The sequence below is a fragment of the Phocoena sinus genome, chromosome X (assembly GCF_008692025.1).
Source record: "Phocoena sinus isolate mPhoSin1 chromosome X, mPhoSin1.pri, whole genome shotgun sequence".
Lineage (NCBI taxonomy): Eukaryota > Metazoa > Chordata > Mammalia > Artiodactyla > Phocoenidae > Phocoena > Phocoena sinus.
Window position 1 is genome coordinate 11,758,739 of NC_045784.1, and position 23,650 is coordinate 11,782,388.

Here is a 23,650-nt window from a genome sequence, read left to right on the forward strand (position 1 = left end):
TAAGTACTTTGCGTATTCATTCATTTACTCCTCCCAATAACCTTACAGAGAAGTGCATGCATGTTATTATTATCCCTGCTTTATAGATAAAGAAACTGAGAAAAGAGAGCTGATGTGTTTGCTCGTGGTTATATGGGTAGTAAGGACCCAGTGCTAGCTTTCAATCCCAGGCAGTCTGGCAGGCATCCAGCCTGTTACCAAGAGTAAAGGCCTGGAAGATTTGTGTTGTTGTACACCAAGTTCATGAGTTAGACTTGTATCTGTTTCTTAATTACAGAGCTATGCTAGGGGCTGTGAGTCTGGAGGCCTGCAAGAGCCTTTGGAGCATTTTGCCTCAAAATCTGTTTATTATTATTCAAATTTGCGTCCTCAGACTCGAGCACATCATTAATCCTCCACAAATGTTTGATGAATAATTAAATGAATGAGCCAAGCTGATTTCTCTCCAATCACCCAACAGCTTTCTGCTTGGAATGTATTGGAACCAGCTTGTAGATCGTTTTGGAGGGGGGGGGTTCCGGGGGGCGTCTGGTGTGTGGGGAGGCAGTCAGTGGCTGAGGAAAGGAGATGGGATACAGCAACTGCTACCTTCATGGGTTACACATTCTGTGATTTTGTCTCTGACTAATGGCATTTTCTAGTCATTTTTTTACATCTTCTTTCAGAACAAATGTGTGGTGCATTTAAATATATTCCAGGAAAATGCTGACTATGACATACCCAAAGCATGCCCTTCCATCTGGCATTTTCTCTAGTCCTATAGTCTGCTTCCTAGTGTACTTTATTATCTGGGCTCCAGGAAATGTTTTCATTTAATAATCTCCGTCAGTTAGGCATAGTGGGAGAACACGCTAAGTCTGAAACCTGAAGTTTGCAATTTGATTCTCCTTATGATTACTTTCCAACATATATGAGGAGTCCAAGCCTGCCAAGGGAACAGAGGAGGAAAGGTTTTGAGTGCTGCGTGCTTGCTGGGGTAGCATTCTTTAAGAATTGAGACTGCTCTCTCAAATAATGGAGGTGGTTGTTTCTTAAGCACAGGAAGTACTTAGTGCTTATGAACAATGTCAAGCTTACTTTGTAGCAAGGTACAAATGGATCACAAAGTATTTGGGAGAAACACTTAGGACGTGCCTAACTTATAGGGGCTTTGGGAACTTGCTGAAAGCAATAGCAGACAACCCCTGTCCTTCAGCAATGTGACATCTTGCAGAGCAAATGAAGTAGCACACAGAAAACAAGTCTGCGCAACACAAGCCAGCTCTTGTCTATGTAAACACGCAGCTACGTAGGGAATGATGTCACGGAAACTAGGATTTCTGAGTAAGGGGAGTTGATGATGGCTAAAGCATAAGGAGGAGCTAGAAAATGAGTGAGGACATGAAGTATAGGTGGGGTTTACAGGGAGAATGCGTGCCTCGTGATGTGGCAAGCAACATGTGAGGTGTGTTCCATGCATGATCTCATTCATTCCCGACAGAATTGATAAGCACTCCTGCTACCAATTCCCTTTCTCTAAATCTACGAACTCATATTCAGAATCTTTACAGTCGGCACAGCTGTGAGAGGCAGAGCAGCTGGCCAAATCCAGGCTATCTGGGGCTGGAGCCTGCACACGTACCCACCGCACTCTTCCTTGCAGTGGTCTAGGCGGGCTACCGGTGTCCAGTAGGGAACATGTGGAGAGGTATGCGTTGACCCAGGCTAATCCCCAGAAAGAAGACTCTCTTGGAAAGATGCTTGCCTTTTAACTTGAGGGACACGCTCCCTCCATTTCCTGAGAGTTTGAGAATGGGGCCATTTCTCCTCAAAGGATTTTCTTTGCTACAACGCTGCTCTATTGTGTTTGGTGCTACACACAAAATTAGAACCTTTTAAAAGCCTCAACAAATCTTCTCTCTAGTATGAAAGGGTTATGAGTACAAACCCCATTCTGTTTCTTTAGCAAAGCATTCACACTCCCATGTCTTCAAACTGTAAGCCTCTCGAGGTCCCAAGGTGATGACGCTGTGCCCACTGTCATGAGCCCACAGGAAGTGATGGCGTCTCCTAGGAGAAGGGCATTCTCCACTTTAAGTGTAGACTCAGCAGTGCTAAATGCGAGGAGGCCACTTAGCTTCCTGACTCTTGGAAGGACAGTCCTACTCAGCTCAGCATCAGAGATCCTGTCACACTGAGATGGAGGTGGAAATATATGATATTAAAATCCAGGGATAGGAATGTTTCTCCACAGCTTTAAAAAAATCTCGAACAATGCAAACTTGGGGGGACCTTCGAATTTCAAGGAAGATATACAATACAAAGATAAAATATGCAGGTAAAACTTTCAACTGCTGGTTACACTTTGCCTAGTGGTATGTACTTTTTATAAAATAGAGCCATCTCTCTCCCTCCCCTCCTCTGTATGTAAAGAAATTCATCAACATCCCTACAAAGAATCTCTCCTCTCCTTTCCCTTTCTCCTTTTCCCATGCCCGATTCATTGCTTCCTCTGCTACATTCCCTTAAAATGTTAGGCTTATTATCATGTTACATCGTAATTAGTCTAATCCATGTCTTTCTGCCATGGCAAATTGTGAGTTTATTGAATTCAAGGATCGGCTACATTTTGGTATTCCCAGCACCACAGAGACACCACTGTCGGCACCCAACCCATATCCCCAATCCCTTACCACATCACTGCACCATCTGACTTCCAAACACTAGCACTTGCATTTCTTTGCTTGAGGGCTTTCTCTGACCTAAGCCACTTTGCCCACCCTTGTGGCCGACTAGAAGTGAAGATGAATTAATGCCCCCTGAGAATACTCCCATCTAATGACAGCTGGGTGTAGATATAAAATACCCCAGCTCCTTCTCCCCTTGGGCAGAATAGCTCAGAAGAGTGTGTCTTCCAGAGTTACTTATGGGATAAATCTTCATGTGCTTTTTGGGATGGATAATAGACTTGCTACAGCACCTTTTCTTGGCTTCCTTCCCTACCCTGTATCTCCTCCCCACTTCCCAACTGGTGTATTATTCCCCTCCTTAATAAACTACCTTCACCTGAATTCTTGATTCGACGGTAGCCCAAACTAAGTAAGCACCTAATAAACAGAAGAAGTCCAGTAAATGTCCTTTTAATTAAACTGAGTTACAAAGCTGGCTAGTGTAGCATGAGATAAGAGAGATGGAAGCCTGTGCTACATAAACGCAAGGGGCCTATCCGTCAGGTGTGAGCGCACGAAAACGCAACAAGCACCATGATTTCAGGGTTTCCCTCTGCAGTAGGCAAGTGGCTGTCCTAGCTGTGAGCAGAGAATAATGCATGTTAGGAACTCTGGTTTCTATTTTAGATACCTTGCTGACATAGAAAACTTCTGTTTCCTCCCAGTGCAATGGTGACCTTCCTACCCTCTGAGAAATGGTGCAGAATGCCTAATGAGGAAACAGGTTCCCATTTGTGGAAGCCACAGACGAACAGAGCAGGGATGTGAGAGCTTAGGTACTATTCACTGGCAGACATGGTGCTGTAATATCTCTTTTGACTGTGGAACTGGAAGTGCTGGGCTGCCCAGCACTGTCATGGCCTTGAACAGGTTTAGGTCTTTAAGCTTCCACAGCCTGGCTCCGAATCTAACAGTTCCAAAGGGTAATAATTTCTTCTAACAACTCACATTAAAAGATAATTTTCAAAAAAGAAAGATAGGGCTTCCCTGGTGGTGCAGAGGTTGGGGGTCCGCCTGCCGATGCGGGGGGCACGGGATCGTGCCCCTGTCTGGGAGGGTCCCACGTGCCGCGGAGCAGCTAGGCCCGTAAGCCATGGCCGCTGGGCCTGCGTGTCCGGAGCCTGTGCTCAGTGGCGGGAGGGGCAGCAGCGGTGAGAGGCCCGCGTACCGCAAAAAAAAAAAAAAAAAAAAAAAGATAAAATCACGACTCTCATGCAGACATAAAATGAATACGTGTTAAATTTTCTTTAACTCATTCATCAATGAGGGAACCAGGCAGATGGCATAACCAGTTCAAAAGAAAATCTAAGAAACAGACACATTTATAGATCAAAACTATTGGCCTGAATGTGCAAATAGAGGCATAGAGGCAAAACCAGCCTCTTCACGGTGGGGGAGGGCAGTCACTTGAACCTCTGTGGGACAGGACACAGCAGGATTTGCATGACTCTAAGCAAGAGATATTTGCCATTGCTATGAGTTATACAATTTAAAGAGTTATAAAATAGCTCCCATAGAATGAGAGTCAGATGACCTGGAGGCGTGTACTATAGACAATCCAGAGTTTTCCCTTGAAGCACAATTTTTCCCTATACTCATGATTGCTAGATTCAATAATACACTCCTTCTCCAATAAGGAGAGCTCTTCTTTTTTGCTAGAGCCTATTTAAAATCCAGGTATTTTTCTCAACACGCGAGTAAGGGTGAGTATAATAAAATGTAGAGCAGAGATATGATGCTTGAGAAAAGTACATCTAATGGTTAAATAAAGGGAAAATCTCAAGGTTTAGGAGGAAGATCCTTCCTTGATAGGGGAAGGAGATGGTAAGAGAAAAGAAATAGGTGGCATTTCACACACATTGTCACACTCTGTCCTCCCAATGAACCTGTGAATTAGACGAAGATATTTCTTCTTTTATAGATGAGGAAGCTGGAGCCCAGAGTGATTAAATAGCCTACAGAGAGTTATACAAATAGTACAAAGCAGAGACAGCTTTTAAATCCAGTCCTAGCTCTGAAGTTTATGAGTTTTCCCTCTATTCTATGCTGCACTGGTGAGGGATAATGGCAGGAGGGAGGGCCACAGTCAAGAAGTTTCCCGATCCCCACCTCAAACATGGCAGTTCAGTAGTAGTTTCAGAGGGCCATTGGTGCTCATTGGTGACTGTCATGTTTTTGTCAGAATTTTATCATTCTTGTCGAGCGCTTTGCAGAGAGAGCAAACAGAATGCACTTTCTATTTCACAGGCTGAGATGAAATAATTGATTTAAATGAAGGACTTTTTGAATGAACTCCTCTTTGAAGCTGAAGGGATAGAGGCAACTGATGAGCTTAAAATGCCTTGTATTGAAAGTTGCTCTGAAATAGAATGGAAATGCACAGATTTCTTGGCATGCCACTGGCATTTACTTACACAAAAAGGCTTATATTCTGATCAACAGCATTCATGGAGCATTTATTGAATGCCTACTATGTGCTTAGTACTATATAAATGCCTTAGGAAACGCTACAGGGAATCAGATCTGAGCATACTGTCTAGGACATACTAGATAGAATTAGACAAACATGAAAAAAAATGACTATACTACAACATGGCAAGGATTATAGGGCTCTGGAAGTTCCAAGAAAGATGACATTCAAGTAGGAAGAATCATGGGAAAATTCACTGTATATGTGTGTGAATTGCACCCATCAATTTCATTATTATAACCTCAAAACCAGCATAGTTCCCTCTTTAAAAATTACTAATGCAAAACAAATCTATTTTCAATTTGTCAGGCCCTAACAAGTTGATGAACTTGCTATTCATTTTGTAAAGTAGTAGAGGGTTCAATTAACATGAGAGAAAGTCATCTTTAATCCTATTTTTGTTACTTGCTAAAATGAAAGGAAAGATCATTTGGGTTCATGAGAAATTCTCAGATCTCTTCATTTCAAAACTAATTCCAAATGGCATTTAAAGTCGTCTTCTTCTAAGGCTAAATGGGCCTTTATTTATTATCCACCCCAATCCCAAGATGGCAAGAATCTCACCTTTTCCAGCAATTCTCCATCTGATGACATTTTATTATAGCATAAATAGAAATATATGTCAATTACACTTACAAATTATTCCCAACATGAAGGTTTCCACTTAGTCTCTGAGATCTTTAAAATAGGAAATGAATTTTTTCACCACAAACAAAGAGCCCTAAATCTCCCAGAACATAAACTGCTCACTAAGGTCACTATGACTCTGCAAACAACAAAAAAGCAGCAGTTTGCTTGTATTAGAAAGAGGCTTAACAAAAATGCCCTCTCTGTGGTGCTTGGCTGGGCACACACTTTTTGTTTCATCTGACATTTCTTGCAGAATGAGTGAAGGGCTTTCCAGCAAATTGTTTCTGACTTGTCCTTAATGCCTGATTTTCTTATATCTTGTCCCACAATTCACCATCTAATTGTAAATGATAATTAGTACAAGACCAGGCACATAATGGGTACTCAATAAATGTTTGCTGACTGACTGAATGACTGAAGAGATATAAGACGGAAATGCACAGAATTCAGCAAGTGCCTGCAAAGAGGCACCGAATTTAATTTCTTGATGAACAAACCAAACAAAGGAGTACAAATTCCATAATACTGCCACTTACTCATCCAAAGTATGTTTATATATTTTTTAAAATCCACATTCTTTGTTGAAATACATAAGAGAGATGACTTCCTTATCAGAAATTCATATGACCAAAAATATTTGAACATGACCCTAGCATTTGCTTGGCTAAGCAGAAGAAAACTCTGAAGCGCATTTCATTGTTACATAACATGTAATCCTTGTTAAATTGCCTTTCCACTCATCCTGCACTTTTACCTGCTATTTATAATTTAGTAGTTCTCAACCAGGAGTGATTTTTGTCCCCCAGGGGGCATTTGGCAATGTCTGGACATGTTTTTGGTTGTCACAGCAGGGGCTGTGGGAGGTGGGGTGCTATTGGTATCTAGTGACTAGAGACCAAGGATGCTGCGCCACATCCTACAACTCAAAAGACAAACTCCCACGATAAAGAATGATCTGGCCCCAAATGCCAATAGTCCTTAGGTTGAGAAACCCTATTTTATTTTATTTTTTATTTATTTATTTTTTAAATTTTTATTTATTTATTTATTTATGGCTGCCTTGGGTCTTCGTTGCTGCGCGCGGGATTTCTCCAGCTGCAGCAAGCGGGGGCTACTGTTCCTTGCGGTGCACAGGCTTCAGTAGTTGTGGCATGCGGGCTCAGGAGTTGTGGCTTGCGGGCTCTAGAGCGCAGGCTCGGTAGTTGTGGGATCTTCCTGGACCAGGGCTCGAACCCGTGTCCCCTGCATTGGCAGGTGGATTCTTAACCACTGAGCCACCAGGGAAGTCCCTGAGAAACCCTATTTTAAATAAAGAAGCTAGCAGCAATGATCTCAAACCCATGGTGCTACATGGTTGTCCAGACATGAAGAATGTTTATGCATAAATCCTGAACGCAAGTTATACAAGGTGGTTGGATCCTGCTAAAAATTTCTACAGAGCTGAGAAAAAACAACTTATGGAGAGAAGAGAGGGGAAACTGGATGAGATGGGCATTATTTCAGGTAGAGCTTAGCATAGAAAAAGTTGGGAAATCTAAGTTGTAGTCTCAACATTTCAGTTTACTCTATATTAAAATGGGTTTAATGATGTACCTCCTGCAGAGGCATACTTTGACAATCCAATGAACTTGTAATAATGATAGTAATACTACTACTATTACTATGAATAAGCTTCCATTTATTTTACTGTCATGGGCTTTCCATACATTACTACCAATTCTCACAATTAACATCAAGGCAACCATCATTATTCCCATTTTACAGAAGAATTAACAGACCCAGAGAGTTTCTATAATCTGTTTAAAATTCACAGGTAATAATAAGCAGAGCTAGTGGCAAAAATAAGACAGACTGGTAGTTACCATACTGCAAATATAGCTTTGAGTAGTATGACCCAAAGTCCAGGTTTCTCAGGACAGTACTGACTTATGCCTGGCGTTCTTGTGTAATTATTAATAGCACCCAGTTTCAGCTCGGTGTTTTGTGACCGCCTGGAGGGGTGGCATAGGGAGGGTGGGAGGGAGGGAGACGCAAGAGGGAAGAGATATGGGAACATATGTATAAATGATTCACTTTGTTATAAAGCAGAAACTAACACACAATTGTAAAGCAATTATACTCCAATAAAGATGTTTAAAAAACAAAGTGATCATCTTGCATAAGATAATGGCCCCTGTCTTATCCCTTCTTTTTAAATCATGGAGAAATCCACAGTATGCAAAGATAGAAACTTGCCAGCATCCTCAAAGCCCTCTGACATGGATCTGAGCCGCGTGCACATCTGTCCATTCACTCATCCTTGTGTGAGAGCAGCTACCAAGTGGCAACCATTAGTGGAAGGACTCACAGAATCTGCCATTTGGTTCTCTGTATTCAAGCTACCTAAGCTTCTAATTAATTGCTTTGTCTGGCAGTTTTATCATTTCATCAGCATGGCTGGTCCAAAGTGAATGGTTTGCTGCATCAGGCTGTGGGAATCAGTAAATATCCAACCTTTTTTACTTATCTGAATAGTTTGCCCTCTGCACAGACCTGGATGTCAGCAACTAAACTGAATGTAGTAGGACTGATAAAATCGTTTTGACCGTGTGTTGGGCAGAAGAATCAATAATATATAACTCATTAGTGGTGAATTTTCAAGAAGATTTAAAAAATGCAATGGGTTAGTTTCTGTGACCATTTCTAATTAATATCATGACATTAAAAAACAACAACAACTTTCTCCATTCTTTGGGATTAGATGCTTCAAATCACCCCTCACAAAGGGAGTGCCACCATGAAAAGCCATTCCCTCCCTTTACAGCCCTCTCATCCTCCAAGACTCTCTCTTTCATGGGCATCAAATCAAAGTACCACGCAACACAGGAAGCCATCACAAGAAACAGTGCTTCGCCGTGTTCAAACGGCAAGTCTCTGACCGTTAACTATACATCTTCTTGATTTCTCTATGTGCTTTATTTTCTCCCTCTATCTCTTGAGCTAATGGTGAGAATCTTCCTGCGAGATAAAAATCTTCTTATTCCAAAAGAAATTGAATTTCTGTATAAATCAAGCACATATAGTTACTATTCCATTCCCATCCAGGGGCCCCACACTCAATCAGTTGTGATACTTGAGGACTCATTAAATTATTTACAAGGAATAAAATGCAAAATCAAAATGTCATTCTTGTCTATTCGTGACAAGAGAGAAAAAATAATTTTCATCTTAGTAAAATGCCCTCTGCTCTCAAGTCTTTTGCCCTAAAATGATGTTGGAAAATAACATAACTGAGGCAAAACTAATGAACAGTGACTAGTTGTTTTGCTGTTACACAGATTCTCTACTCTCTCCTAGTGCTTATTTTTTTTTTATCTTTGCTGCAGCCCTCATTTAAATGTTTTCAAGCTTTATTGAGATATAATTGACATATAACAATGTCAAATGTGTAAATTTAAGGTGTACAATGTGTTCAGCTACACACTTACATATTACAAAATCATTACCATGTAGCATTACCTAACACCTCTATCATATCACATAATTACAAATTCTTTTTTGTGGTAAGAACATTTATGATTCACTCACTTAGCAACTTCCAAGTATATAATATAGCATTGAGAACTATAGCCACCACGCTGTACATTAGATCCCCAGAACTTATTCATCTTATAACTGTGTGTACCCTTTGACCACCATCTCCCCATTTCCCCCACCCCCCAGCCCCTGGTCACCACCATTCTAATCTCTGTTCCTATTAGTCTGGCTCTTTTCGATTCCACAAATAAGTGACGTCATACGGTATTTGTCTCTGGTGATTATTTTTAAATAGAATCCATCACAAAGCTTTAAAAAATAGTATTTATTGCTAATTTAGAAAGCTTTGGTCAATACAAATATATATACGCTTATTTTAATTCAGTCACTATGAATAATAGATAAAATTTTCATTACCATGGTAGAAGTTATAAACATCAGTTCCAGGTTTTAAATATGCAAGATACAGAATGCTCTTACCATTGATTCATTTTTATGAGCAAGCCTGAGTCATATTAAATATAATTACTGAGTCAAATATTTGTCGTCCACATTATCTGTCCTGGCCCCATTTCTCTTCCATACTGCCTCCTAGCTCTTGTGATAGCATATTGGTCTGACTGGAAATTCATGGTTTTCACCTGGGCCCACCACAGTGCAGCTGGCCCAAAGGATATCACTTCCCATCCGCCCTTTCTGCTAAAGTGGATTTTATTCATGCCACAAAGCACAATATCAAGCTCATTGTAGACAGACCTACAGACAGTCCCTATGCTCCTCCATGGCCATGGCCAGTCCTCACTTCAAGATATGGAAAGATTATGGAATTCCAAAACCGTTTCTGTGGTTCTCCAACCTCCGACTCTAAGAGTCCAGAGCAGGGCCCAGCAAACTTGACCCATGGCCAAATCTAGTCCACCACCAGTTTTGTAAATAAAGTTTTACAGTAACACAGCCACGCTCATTTATTTATATACTGTCTATGGCTACTTTCACTACAAAGACAGAATTGAGTAATTGTAACAGAGACCTTATGGTCCACAAAGCCTAAAATATTTACCATCTGGCTCTTTACAAAACAATTTTGCTGACCTGTCATCTAGGCCACTGAGTTTTTAAGAGAACTCATCTAGGAATTAATACACTTACCAAATCTGATTACAAGCAGAGTTTGTGACTTGCATCCCTGCATTACATTCCTAGACCACAGGATCATTACGTAAGTTGAGAGTCTTAGATAGATAACTGGGAAAGGTTAAGCTGACCTTCACTGATTCTTTGTTCCTCTTCCATTACCTCCTCATCCCAGGCACCTACCCTGCAGCCCCCAATAAAACATTCCCTCCTTGGCAGGATCACAGGGTATGATAATACCTCTATAATAGCCTTTAGTTCTTATAGTTATATTACTATCATCTAATATATTTATTGTTCAACAAGAATTTGTTAATTGAATTAATAAATGAAGTAATGTAGATCAGCATTTTCAAAACTATGTTTTGAAGAATGCCTGCCATCTTTGAAATGTGCTCCATGAAAAGGATGGTCTATTTTACACAGAGAACAGACTTGTGGTTGCCAAAGAGGAAGGGGGGCAGGGGAGGGTTGGATTAGGAGTTTGGGACTAGCAGATGCAAACTATCATATAGAGAATGGATAAACAACAAGATGCTATTGTATAGCACCGGGAACTATATTCAATATCCTGTAATAAACCGTATGGAAAAGAATATGAAAAAGAATATATATGTATAACTGAATCACTTTGCTGCACACCAGAAACTAACACAACATTGTAAATCAACTATACTTCAATTTTTTTTTTTAACAAAAAGGATGGTCTATTTCAAAAAAACAAAAAATCTCCTATGGTCAAATAAAGTTGGGAAACAACAACACATACTTTATTCTCCTTTAGAAGCACCGTAATTCACATGACTGTGTTCAAGTTTTGCAGAGGAAAAGGTTGGCATCAACAAAATGGCAGAGTAGGCATCTCCAAGCTCTTGTTCCCCACACAGAAACATCAGAAAGTAAGTATAAACTGTCAGAAATAACTTGGTCAGAATTCCGGGAAATAGTCAGAGGTCTACAGCAAGCAAGAAAGTACTGAATCAAGAAAAATCTAACTTCAAAATGGCAGGAAAGCTTTGTGGTGTCTTTACTTGTCCTTGCCCCATCCCCTCCTCAGTAGTGGTTTTGGTTTTGAATCACTGGCAGCCTACATTCCCAGTGTGGAACCCCGGTCCCTCGTTCTGGAGGAGGCAAGGCAAACATTATTCACAAATTATTTTGTCTGTCTATTCTAACCTGTCTGTGTGCTACCAGAAGGACAGATGCAAAGCACTTGTATTAGTTTGCTAGGACTGTCATAACAAAATACCACAGACTAGGTGACTTAAACAATAGAAATTTACTTTCTCACAACTCTTTAGGCTAGAAGTCCAAGATCTATGTGATAGCAGTATTGGTTTCTCCCAAGGACTCTCTCCCTGGCTTGCGGGTGGCCACCTTCTCACTGTGTCCTCTTACGGTCTTTCCTCTGTGCACACACATCCCTGATGTCTCTTTTCTCCTCTTCTTTTAAGGACCCTATTTGTGTCAGATTAGGAACTACATTTATGACCTCATTTAACCTTAATTACCTCTTTAAAGACCTTCTCTCCAAATGCAGTTACATTCTGAGGTACTGGTGGTTAGCACTCCAACATATAAATTTCTTGAAGGGACACAATTCAGCCCATAACAGTGCTCAGCTTTGTTCCACCTAACGTGGTGGAACTCAGGATAGAAAAGCAGTAGGTATTGATCAAAAACACTGCAAGAAACACTAAAAACCTTCAGATGCCTGGGTAAAAGATTACAGTTGAAACATACAACAGACCATCTAAGGCCTGAGAGCAAAAGCTGAGGAGAGTTTCTTAGGGAAATTACAAAATTCAAAATCAGCCATGGATGCAGGCAGGAAAATTTAGAAAGCCATATGCATTCTCAGGGCAAGATGCATGCTCAGAAAAGACCTGAGAAGATTTCACCTTGGGCTGATCGCTAGGTTCAGTTCAAGAATGGCTATGTATTGAAGGCATGCCCCAGAACAGAAACGATCCATGAAAACTGGGAAAGGTATTTTTGTTTGTTTGTTTGGTAGATTTTTTTTAGCCCTTGGCATTCAAGAAAATTTCTTGAGAAACCCTAGTTGAATACAAGCTGAGAAACAGAGACTATAAAGGCCATACACAAGAAGGAACATAGTCTTTCCAAAAATAGTGTAGGAAAGTCACCAAATAGATGGCCTACAATAGCTATCAACAATAAAAACATCCAGCAAACCCTGGGCAAAGGGGGAGAATCTAATTTCCCCATTTTCCCTTACTTTCCTCTTGAGTTATCAGCTATAACAGCCAAATATCTAATTATCAACAAATATCACAAAGCATATAAAGAAACAGGAAAGTATGTCCTATTTGAAGATAAAAAATAAATTGACAGAAATCATCCCTGAGGAAGTCCAGACATTGGACTTTCTAGATAAATCCTTTAAAATGACTGTCTTAAATATGCTTAAAGTTCTAAAGGAAAACAAGGACAAACAATAAAAGGAAATCAGGAAATTGATGTAAGAATAAAATGAGAATATCAATAAAGAGCTAGAAATTATAAAAAGGAACCAAACAGAAGTTCTGGAGCTGAAAAGTGAAAAAACAGAAATGGAAAATTCACTAGAGGAGTTTAACAGTAGATTTGAGCAGGAAGAAGAACCAGTGAATGCAAAGATGGGGCAAGTGAATTACTGAGTCTGAGGAGCATAAAAGAAAAAGAATAAAGAAAACTGAACAGAGTCTAAAGGACCAATGGGATACCATCAAACAGACCAACATACACATTCTGAGAGTGAGAAAGAGGTGGGAAGAATCTTTGACTATTTGAATAGAATATTTGAAGAAATAATGGATTCTCAAATTTGATGATATATATAAATCTACAAATCCAAAACCTTCAATGAACTCCAAGTAGGAAAACCCAAAGAGATTCACACTGAGTAACTTTACAATCAAACTGTTGAACGCCAAAGACAATGAAAGAATTTTTAAAACAGCTAGACAAAAGCAATTCATTACTTACATGGGATGCCCAATAAAATCATCAGCCAATCTCTCAGAAGAAGCCTTGGAGACCAGGAGGCAAAGGATGATATATTTAAAGTGCTGAAAGAAAAAAAATGTAGCTGAGAATTTATATCCAGCAAAACTATCTTTCACAAATGAAAGATAAATTAAGACATTCCCAGATAAACAAAAGCTGAAAGAGTTCATTACAACTAGACTTGCCCTACAGGAAATGATAGAGGGAATCTTTCAGGTTGAGATGCAAGGATGCTAGACAGTAACTCAAAGCCTAATGAAGAAATAAAGGTCTCTGCTAAAGGTAAATACACCAGCAAATATAAAAACAGTATTATGGTATTTTTGGTTTGTGACTCCACTTTTTATCTCCTACAGGATTTATAAGACAAATTCATTAAAAAGTTATTAATTTATGTTACTGGATGTACAATAAATAAAGATATTATTTGTGACAAGAAAAACATAAAGGGAGGAGGATGTAGCTGTACAGGAGTAGAGGTTTTGTATGTTAGACGTTAAGTTGATATCATTTCAAACTAGACTGTTATAAATTTAGGGTGTTAAATGTAATCCCCAGAGTAACCACAAAAAAAAAAATTCTAAAAAGTATACCTCTGAAATAAAAGAGAATCAAAATGGTTCACTACAAAAAAATAAAAATCAACTAAATACGAAAGAGGGTTGTAATAGACAAAAGGAAAAACAAAAAAGCTGTAAAATATACAGAGATCAAATACCAAATGGCAGAAGTCATTCCTTAACAGTAATTATTTTAAATGTAAATGTACTAAACTCTTCAATCAAAAGACATAGATAGGAAGAATGGATAAAACAAACTATGATCCAACTATATGCTCTCTACAAGAGACTCACTTTAGATCCAAAGACACAAGTAAACTGACTGTGAAAGGATGGAAAAAGATATTCTATGCAAATAGTAACCAAAAGACAGCTGAGGTGGCTATACTAACATAAGTCAAAATCTCTTAAAAGAGGCAAAGAATGACAATATATATTGATAAAAGAGTCAAGTCATCATGATGATATAACAATCCTAAAAATACATGCACCAAACAACGGAGCCCCAAAATATATGAAGCAAACCTTGATAAAATTGATGGAAGAAATAATACTTTTACAGTAATAGTTGGAGACTTTAATACACCAGTTTCAGTAATAGATGGAACATCAATACAGAGATCAGTAAGGAAATATAGGATATGAACAACACTATAAACCAACTAGACCTAACAAACATAAAGAATACTCCACACAACAACAGCAGAATACACATTCTTCTCAAGTGTACATGCAACATTCTCTAGGACAGACCATATATTGGGCTACAAAATAAATCTTAATAAAATTTAAAAGATAAAAATTATAAAAAGTATTGTATCTTTTCCAAACATAGTAGAATGAAGCTAAAAATCAATAATAAAAGGAAAATCAGAAAATTCACAGATATCTGGAAAATAACACACTCTTATACAACCAATGGGTCAAAGAAGAAATCACAAGGGAAATTAAAGAAGAATGAAAACAAAAACACAACATACCAAAACTTATGGGATGCAGTGATAGCAGTGTTCAGAGGGAAATTTATAACGTAAATGCCTGCATTAAAAAAGAAGAAAGATCTCAAATCAGTAACCTAATATTACACCTTGAGGAACTCGAAAAAGAAGAGCAAACTAAACCCAAAGCTAGCAGAGGAAATAAATAATAAAGATCAAAGTGGACAAAAATAAAATAGAAAAGCAATTAGAGAATCAACAAAACCAAAAGTTGGCTCTCTTAAAAGATCAACAAAAATTACAAAACTTTAGCTAGACTGACAAAGAAAATAAAGAAGACTCCAATAATAAAAATCAGAAATGAAAGTGGGGGCATTACTACTGCCCTTACAGAAGTAAAAAAGAATTATAAGAGAAGATTGTAAACAAATTAGGTAACCTAGATAAAATGGACAAATACCTAGAAATACAGAAATTACCTAAACTGACTCAAGATGAAATAGAAAAATCTCGGACTTATAACAAGTAAAGAAATTGACTGAATAATCAAAAACCTTCCAATAAAGTTCAGGACCAGACGGCTTCACTGGTGAATTCTTACAAACATGTAAAGAAGAATTAACACCAATCCTTCTCGAACTCTTCCAAGAAATAAAAGAAGAAAGAATACTTCCGAATGAGGTCAACATTACCTTGACACCAAAGGCAGATAAATACACCACAAGAAAATAAAAACACAGACAAATAACCTTTGTGGATATAGATGCAAAAATCCACAACAAAATAGTATCAGAACAAATCCAACAGTGAAGTAAAAGGATTATACATCATGGCCAAAGGAGATTTATCCCAGGAATGCAAAGCCCTTTTCAATATAATGAAATTGATCAAAGCAATACACTACATTAATAGAATGAAGGAAAGAAAACATGTTATCATCTCATTTGATGCTGAAGAGGCAGCTGACAAAGTCCAACAACTTTTAACAGTAAAAAAGGAAAACCACTCAGAAAACTAGGAATAGAAGAGAATTTCTTCTACACAACAAAGAGCATTTATGAAAAATTCCCAGCTAACAACATAACTCAACTATATGCCTTCTACAAGAGGCATACTAAATGGTGAAAGACAAAGCTTTCTCCCTAAGATCAGGAACAAGACAAGGATGCCTGCTTCCACCACTGCTATTCAGCACTTTATTGGCAGTTTTTTCCAGAGCAATTAGATAAGAAAAGGAAATAAAAGGCATTTAAATTTGAAAGGAAGAAGTCAAACTATCTCTGTTTGCAGAGGACACGGTCCTATACATTTAAAACCCCAAATAATCCAAAAGAAAACTGCTAGAGCTAATAAATGAATTCAGTAAAACTGCAGCATACAAGATCAACACACAACAATCAGTTGTGTATTGATACAACTGCAATAAACAATCTGAAAAGGAAGTGAAGAAAACAATTCGATTTACAATAGCATCTAAAAGAATAAAATACGTAGGAATAAATTAAACCAAGGAGTGAAAGATTTGTACAAAGCAAATCACAAAACATGGCTGAAATAAATTAAAGAAGACTTTAAAAAATGGAAAGACACACCATGTTCATGGGAAGAAATACTTAATATTGACAAGGTGTAAATACTATGCAAAGCAACCTATAATTCAATATGACTCCTATAAAAATTCCAACAGCCTTTTTTTTTTTAAGAATTGAAAAAGCCAATCCTCAAACTCATATGAAATTGCAAGAGGCCCTGAATAGCCAAAACAATCTTGAAAGAGAAGAACAAAGTAGAAGGGTTCACAATTCCTGATTTCAAAAATTACGGCAAAGCTACAGTGATCAAAACAGTGTGGTACTTACATCAGCATAAACATCAGTTCTATCCAATGGAATAGAACTGAGAGTCCATACATCTATAGCCAACTGATTTTGACAAGGGGTAGCAAGTTCATTCAGTGAGGGAAATACCAGTTGTCAACAAATGGGGCTGGGACACCTGGATTTCTGCATGCAAAAGAATGAAATTGGACCTCTATCTCACATCATATACAAAAATTATTTCAAGATAAATCAACGGCTTAAATATAGGGCCTCAAGCCATAAATCTCTTAAAAGAAAACAGGAGTCAATTTTTATGACCATGGATTTGGCAACTGAATGTCTGTTTGTTTTTGATGACACCGAAGCATGAGCAACAAAAGAAAAAATAGGTAAGTTGGACTTCATCAAAACTAAAAACTTTTGGGTATCAAATGACATTACAAGGAAAGAGTAGAGACAATCTACAGAATGCGAGAAAATACTTACAAATTACATGTTTGATAAGGGTTTAATATCCAGAATATATAAAGAACTCCTGCAATTCAGCAACAGAAAGACAACCCACCCAATACAAAAATAGACTTTTCTCCAAAGAAGATAGCAAATAATCACATGAAATGATGCTCAATGTCATCAGTCGTTAGGGAAATGAAATTCAAAGCCACTTCACACCTACTAGGATACCAATTATCAAAAAATGGAAAGTAAGCACTGGTTAAGATGTGGAAAAATTAGAAGTCTTATACATTACTTGTGGCAATATAAAATGGTGTAGCCAATGTGGAAAACAGCATGGCAGTTCCTTAAAAAGTTAAACATAGAATTACCATATGACCCAGCAATTTCACTCCTAGATATATACTCAAAAGAACTGAAAGCAGAAACTCAAACAATTCATTGCAGCATTACTGACAATAGCCAAAAGTTGAAAACAGCCCAAGTGTCCACCAACAGAAAAATTTTTTAAATGTAGTATATACATACAATGGATTATTACCGAGCCATAAAAAAAGAAGTTCTGATACATGCTACAACATGGATGAACCCTGAAATCATTATGTTAAGTGAAAGAAGCCAGACACAAAGGACAAATATTGTATGATTCTACTTATATGAAATATCTTGAATAGACAAATTTATAGAGACACAGAGTAGATTAAAAGTTGCCGGGGGGCTGGACAGAGAGAAGTATGGGGCACTATTGCTTAACGGTTACAAAGTTTCTGTTTGAAGTGATGGAAAAGTTTTACAAATAGATAATGGTGACGGTTGCACAACTTTGGGTTTGACCTAAGAAGTTTTATTAATGGACTAGAGTTGACATTTCAAGGAACACTCATGAAAGACTGAACGAAACAAAGAAATGATTTTGATCTTGAAAGGGAGAAAAAATTGATCTGCAGGAACAAATCCCCTTTGTTAAAGTGAAGACCACTTCAGCAGGACTTGAGCGGGGCCTGAGTTTCTGGGACCAACAAGGTCCCAGGTGGTACTGATTCTGCTGATCTTCCAACTCTGGTGTGAGTAGCAGGGGACACAATAGTTAGGATGCACTATTCACAGTGATCCTATTCCCTCTTACAGCGAATTTGATCAATTGACCCAAAACTGAAGATGTTAACGAGCAATAATCAATAACTCTATTATCCCTCTCAAGTAGCATAACTAATTTTACTTGGGTTACCAAAACAAATGCCTTACTCCAAAGAAGACAGCCTGAGAGAGATATTTAGCAACAAAGAGGATCAGTATGGGATGAGGCTTGTTATACCTTGTGCTGGGGGTCAGGGAGGGGAGCCATCTTTCCAAATCCCTATGAAGTATTCTAAATATATTTTTTACTTCCATTTATACTTGAGTTATGGCAAGGTTGTTCTTTCTCATAAGAATAAGGCAAAAAATAAAGGAAGAGAGTGAGAAAGAAAGGAAAAGAGGGAGGGAGAGAGGGTAGACGGGAGAGAGGAGACAAGGAAGGAAGGGAGGGAGGGGAGGATAGGGATATGAGAGATTAGATGTCTACATAATTCTTCTTCCCAGTCAAAGTCTCATCCAATTCACTTTGGACTATCTTTGCTGATAAACCAATTAGATGAGGTTAACTAGTGTTAACTCTTTCTGCAGTTTATAGAACACATTCATTCGCTGGGGATCACATCTAAGAATGTGTTCTTGTTAATTAGAACACCTTAGCAGATTATTGGGCTAAAACAGAGGAAAGGTGGTGCTGGCACATGTCAGGATAACTCTTAAAAGTGAAAAATGATTCTATCATTCAACCCGAAAAATTTGCAGGCATATTCCCATATTTAGGTAACTTCTATCCTTAGAATGAGTCTATTGGCCTCAGGCATTTTATCCCTGTAGTTTAAAAAGGTATCCCTAAAGTTAGGCAGTTTCTGCCTCTTACAAACTCTGTGGCCTTTGGAAAATTAATGAATTTCCTTTATGCCTCAGTTTCCTCATCCGTAAAATGGGGGACATGGAAGCATGTAATTGCTGAAGAATGAAATAAGGCACTCATTGGCATGCAGCGAGGTTTTAATATATGTGGGCTCTTATTACACGCATGTGCTAATCCCTTATCCAAAAAAAGTTATTTTTTTTCTTCCCAAGGTTTTATACCCAAATGCAAATGAACCTTAAGGCAATGCCCAAGATTGAAGTGATCAGATGTGAAGGATTAAATTATCCCAGAAATGTACAAACCAATGGGAAATACCATGGTTGGCAGGTCAGAGGATATTATGCAATGAATCCAGCGCAGCAAAGGGGTTTAAAGTTCAGGTTTTTGGAATCAGAACGATGAGACATTGAGTCTCAGCTTCTCTAATTACTGTGGCATGACTTTAAGCAAGTCACTTAACCTCTCTAACTCCCAGTTTCCTCATCTGAAAATATTTATTGGAGCAGTAAAACAATTCCTCTTTTGTGAGGATTAAACTAGGTAATTTTTTTAATGTGCTTATAGTACAGTGTGTCAATATGTGGTGGCTTAAAAAATATTTTGAATTCTAGCAATATGCTCACACTGTCATTTACTGGGAACGTTAGAAACAGATATATGATGGTAGGACCCAGCCTTCTAATTGGTTTCAAGCCAGGTGGGGAGTCCAGACAATCAGATAATGTACAGTACGAGACAAACTACATTTGGATTTTCAAATTCTTCCTGTTAAGATGACATTTCTCTCTTTCCTGTTTCTTTTCCCACATCATTCATTTTCTACCTTGCATATAAAAATTCATGAAAGTTTTCCATCCTAAATTGGACCATCTAAAAGGAAATATTTTCTTGTGAACAGAGGAAAAAAAAGCAAAGATACATAATTTCTCATGACGTGCCTCTACCTTGTCTAATGTATTTCTTATTAGCAGAAGAATATATTTGTTATAGAATAAAATTCTATGGCCAAGAAAGAGACTCTTTTTGGTTTTCGTTTTGCTTTGTTTTGTTTGTTTTGAGTAACCGAAACAGAAAAACAAAATCAAGTAGAGTAGGAAGTGACCATGGAGAGGAAGTCAAGTTGGCAGATGCTGAATAACAGAGGGATGAACTAAAAGATGGAATATTTCAAAGATGCAGGCTGAAAATGCTTTGGTAATATGGTGGTGCCTATGATTCCACGCCTGCAAACACTTCTTAAAAAATAAACACATTGTTTTTTCATTAAAAACAGAAAAGTTAGTTATGTTAAAAAGAAAAACAGCTCAATACATCTCTTCTACCCAAACTCCTTGCTCCTTCTTTTACCAAAACTCCTTGCCTGGGGGAGTACATTAGCTGTTGAGTCCTTTTCCTTTCCTCATTTTGAGAACTCAACGTGGACTTGTACAAGTAAAAACATGGCGCTCAAGTGTGGCCACAGCTGTGTTTTACTACCAGCCTTTGAGGGAGGCCTCAAGTCAAACTCCTCCTCGTTCAGATCCTACTGGCTTGTTGGGTACTGAGCCAACTGGGGTGTACCTTGCACCAGGTTGCTGAGCCTTTGTCAAGTGAAAAGAGACAAATTTCCACAGGGGAAAGCAGTGAGTTCATGGCAGTATGAGCCATTTCTTATCTCAGAAAGCATTATGGGGAAACTACATGAGGGCAATAAACATATTGCTCAGCATAACATGAAACCGGAAGTCATCAGGAAGTGATTTATCTGTTGTCAAAGGGCAAAGAGTCTGTGGCCATACCCCTTGAACACGCCTGATTATACCTGATCTCTGAAGCTAAGCAGAGTCAGGCCTGGTTAGTGCTTGGATGAGAGACAAAGGGCAAGAGGAAAGAGAGTTAGTCCCTCCGTCTCTGGAGGAAAAAGTAGGCTCTTTGTTTATAGCACATTTAGGATTAATAAATCTTTCTTTACAGTATATTTACTGAGGCGACAATCTGGACATTAAGTGACACTGCTGTGTTTGGTTCTTAATAATGAGCTAATTTTCTTTGATTTTGTATTTCTGTGCATCATTTTTCATTGGGGGGGGTCACAGTATATAAAGAAGGAATAGGGTAAATTCAGAGGTATCAAGAGAATCAAACTAGATCCACTGATTTAAAGGGTATCGCATGAAAGGAGGTGGATATTCCTGACCCATCCACAGTTCAAAACACAGCTCCATTTGAACTCATAAACGTGGGCTATTTCATCACCATGGGCACCTACCGTTGACATCTACAATGTTGATGAGCCTAAGGTCAAAGAAAGCCACCCACCCAAAAGGCAATTTTGATAGCAACTACTGACAATGAATTCCGTTTAATAGTCTTCAGCTTATATTTTCCAAATCCAAAACTCTTCAGGGTAAGTTACTGCATAACTGTCGTTATTGGAAATGCTAGTGGGAATGCTATCACTGTTAAGCTCTCTGGGTAAAACTTTTTTTTTTTTTGCAATCTCACCATCATTTTAATTTTGTTTACATCTCTAGTCATTTGCACAGATGTTGATGGAGCTGTATTTTTGCTTCAATGTCTATTGCAACGTTCTTATTGCGTTCTGCAGGTCCTCCAGTAAACGTTACTTGCAATATTTTTATCAACAGTTTTGGATCAGTCACAGAAACCACCATGGTAAGTGCTACAACGCCACCGGCAAGAGAAAAACGTGACTTGATTATGCCATGAACACAACCTGTCAAATTTTCTATTTATTGTTCAACTTGCAGGGCCTCCTGTAAATGTTACCTGCAACATATTTATCAACAGCTTTGGGTCAATAGCAGAAACTACAATGGTGAGTGGGACTGAGCACTGAAGCCATCGTGTGAAGGAATGGGATATGCGATCAAAGAGTACTGTTGTATATTTGTAGGACATTTACTGAGTGCCAATTTCCAAGTTCACTCACCTCTAGAAAACAATTAGTTATTTACTTAAAATTCAATAATCTTTTATCCATCATGCCAGAGAAATTTTGGAAACACGTGATGTTCGGTTAGATTTAGGTAGAATTATCAGTATTAAGCATGGTTTACAGTTAAGGATATTTAAATATTTGCATCTCCAATGTTTCAGAAATACAAATTTCAAAGTTTGGGAGATATTTTTCATATAATAGGAAGTTTTAACATAAGCCTCAGACATGCTACATTTAAGACAGGGGTCCCCCACCCCACCCCACCCGGGCCTCACACTGTTACCGGTCCGAGGCCCGTTAGGAACCGGTCCGCACCGCAGGAGGTGAGTGGCGGGCTAGCGAGCGAAGCTTCATCTGCCGCTCCCCATCGCCCGCATTACCACCTGAACCACCCAACCATCCCCCTCCCCCCCGCCCCACCCCCGCTCCATGGAAAAATTGTCTTCCACGAAACTGGTCCCTGGCGCCAAAAAGGTTGGGGACCACTGATTTAAGATATACGCCAAGGAGCTGACCTTACAATGAACACACACACACACACACACACACACACACACACACACACACACACACAATTTGGTGGCAATAGAAAGTTGTTCCAAGTCCAAAGCAATTACATCACATGCATGGCTTTTCGAAAAAAAAAAAAAAACATAAACATAAAAAACTAATAAAAAACCATCACACTCTAAGTGCAGACATGTTTCACATACATGAAAAAGATCTCAGATACTGTAAAATCCACCAAGATTCCTTATCAATGTCAAGATGGTGTTGTTGCCTGTGACACAGCCTATTAGATAAGTAGGCTTACAGTGCTAGGCTACTGTGTGGAGATTACATTTTGGGTAAAACATTTTCTTGGCCCCCATACAATTTAAGTCCTAAGTCAATTGGCCGGTTTAAATTTTCACTACTACGTAAAGTATACAGTCATATTATTGAATGAGATCGAAAAAAACTATAGTTGAGCGTGACTATACTACTATGGTGGCCGATGTCCTAGAAACACTCAAGAAGTGAAATAATGAGCATAATGCCATTGAGAAGTAAAAAATAGCATTCCCCTGTGTTTATGAATTCTCTCTTTTAGGCTACCAGGATTGTGTTTAACAAATTACTGTACTTTTTGGTGTCCTTAATGTTATAAAAGAATAATTTACCTCTTATCACTCCTTTCTACTGGCAAGTCAGACATAATGCAACTCCACTACCCGTTTTAATATTATTCTGACACAGCATTGTCCAGAAACGAGACTTTTGGGGCTTTGACAGTATGTAGTGCATTAAGAATTTTACCCAACCAGGATAGTTTTGATGGGGTTATTAAATGACTCATAAGAAAAGCTGAACATGGAAAGGAGACTCCAACTCTGTACTTGGCATTCAGTTTCTGTCTCTCCCCTCCTGGTTTTATCCTGGTAACAGAGGGGCAAATCTTCCAGCCGCCCAAATCACTATCACCAGCTTTACACGATGGCATTCAATGACAATATGTGCACGACCTAACGCTGATTGCA

At 38.6% G+C, this 23,650-nt stretch overlaps 1 protein-coding gene across 3 annotated transcripts in view; it reads left to right on the plus strand.

Annotated features, from left to right (window-relative positions):
* GLRA2 (glycine receptor alpha 2) overlaps positions 1 to 23,650 on the plus strand; it is a 195,633-nt gene that overhangs the window by 20,560 nt on the left and 151,423 nt on the right. For 2 of the 3 annotated variants that reach the window (XM_032620077.1, XM_032620078.1), the window contains exon 3: positions 21,777 to 21,844. In XM_032620077.1, coding sequence (XP_032475968.1) covers positions 21,777 to 21,844 — 68 coding nt within the window. Of the gene's footprint in view, positions 1 to 21,776; positions 21,845 to 21,939; positions 22,008 to 23,650 lie in introns of all 3 variants that reach the window. The other variant, XM_032620076.1, reaches the window with a different exon arrangement.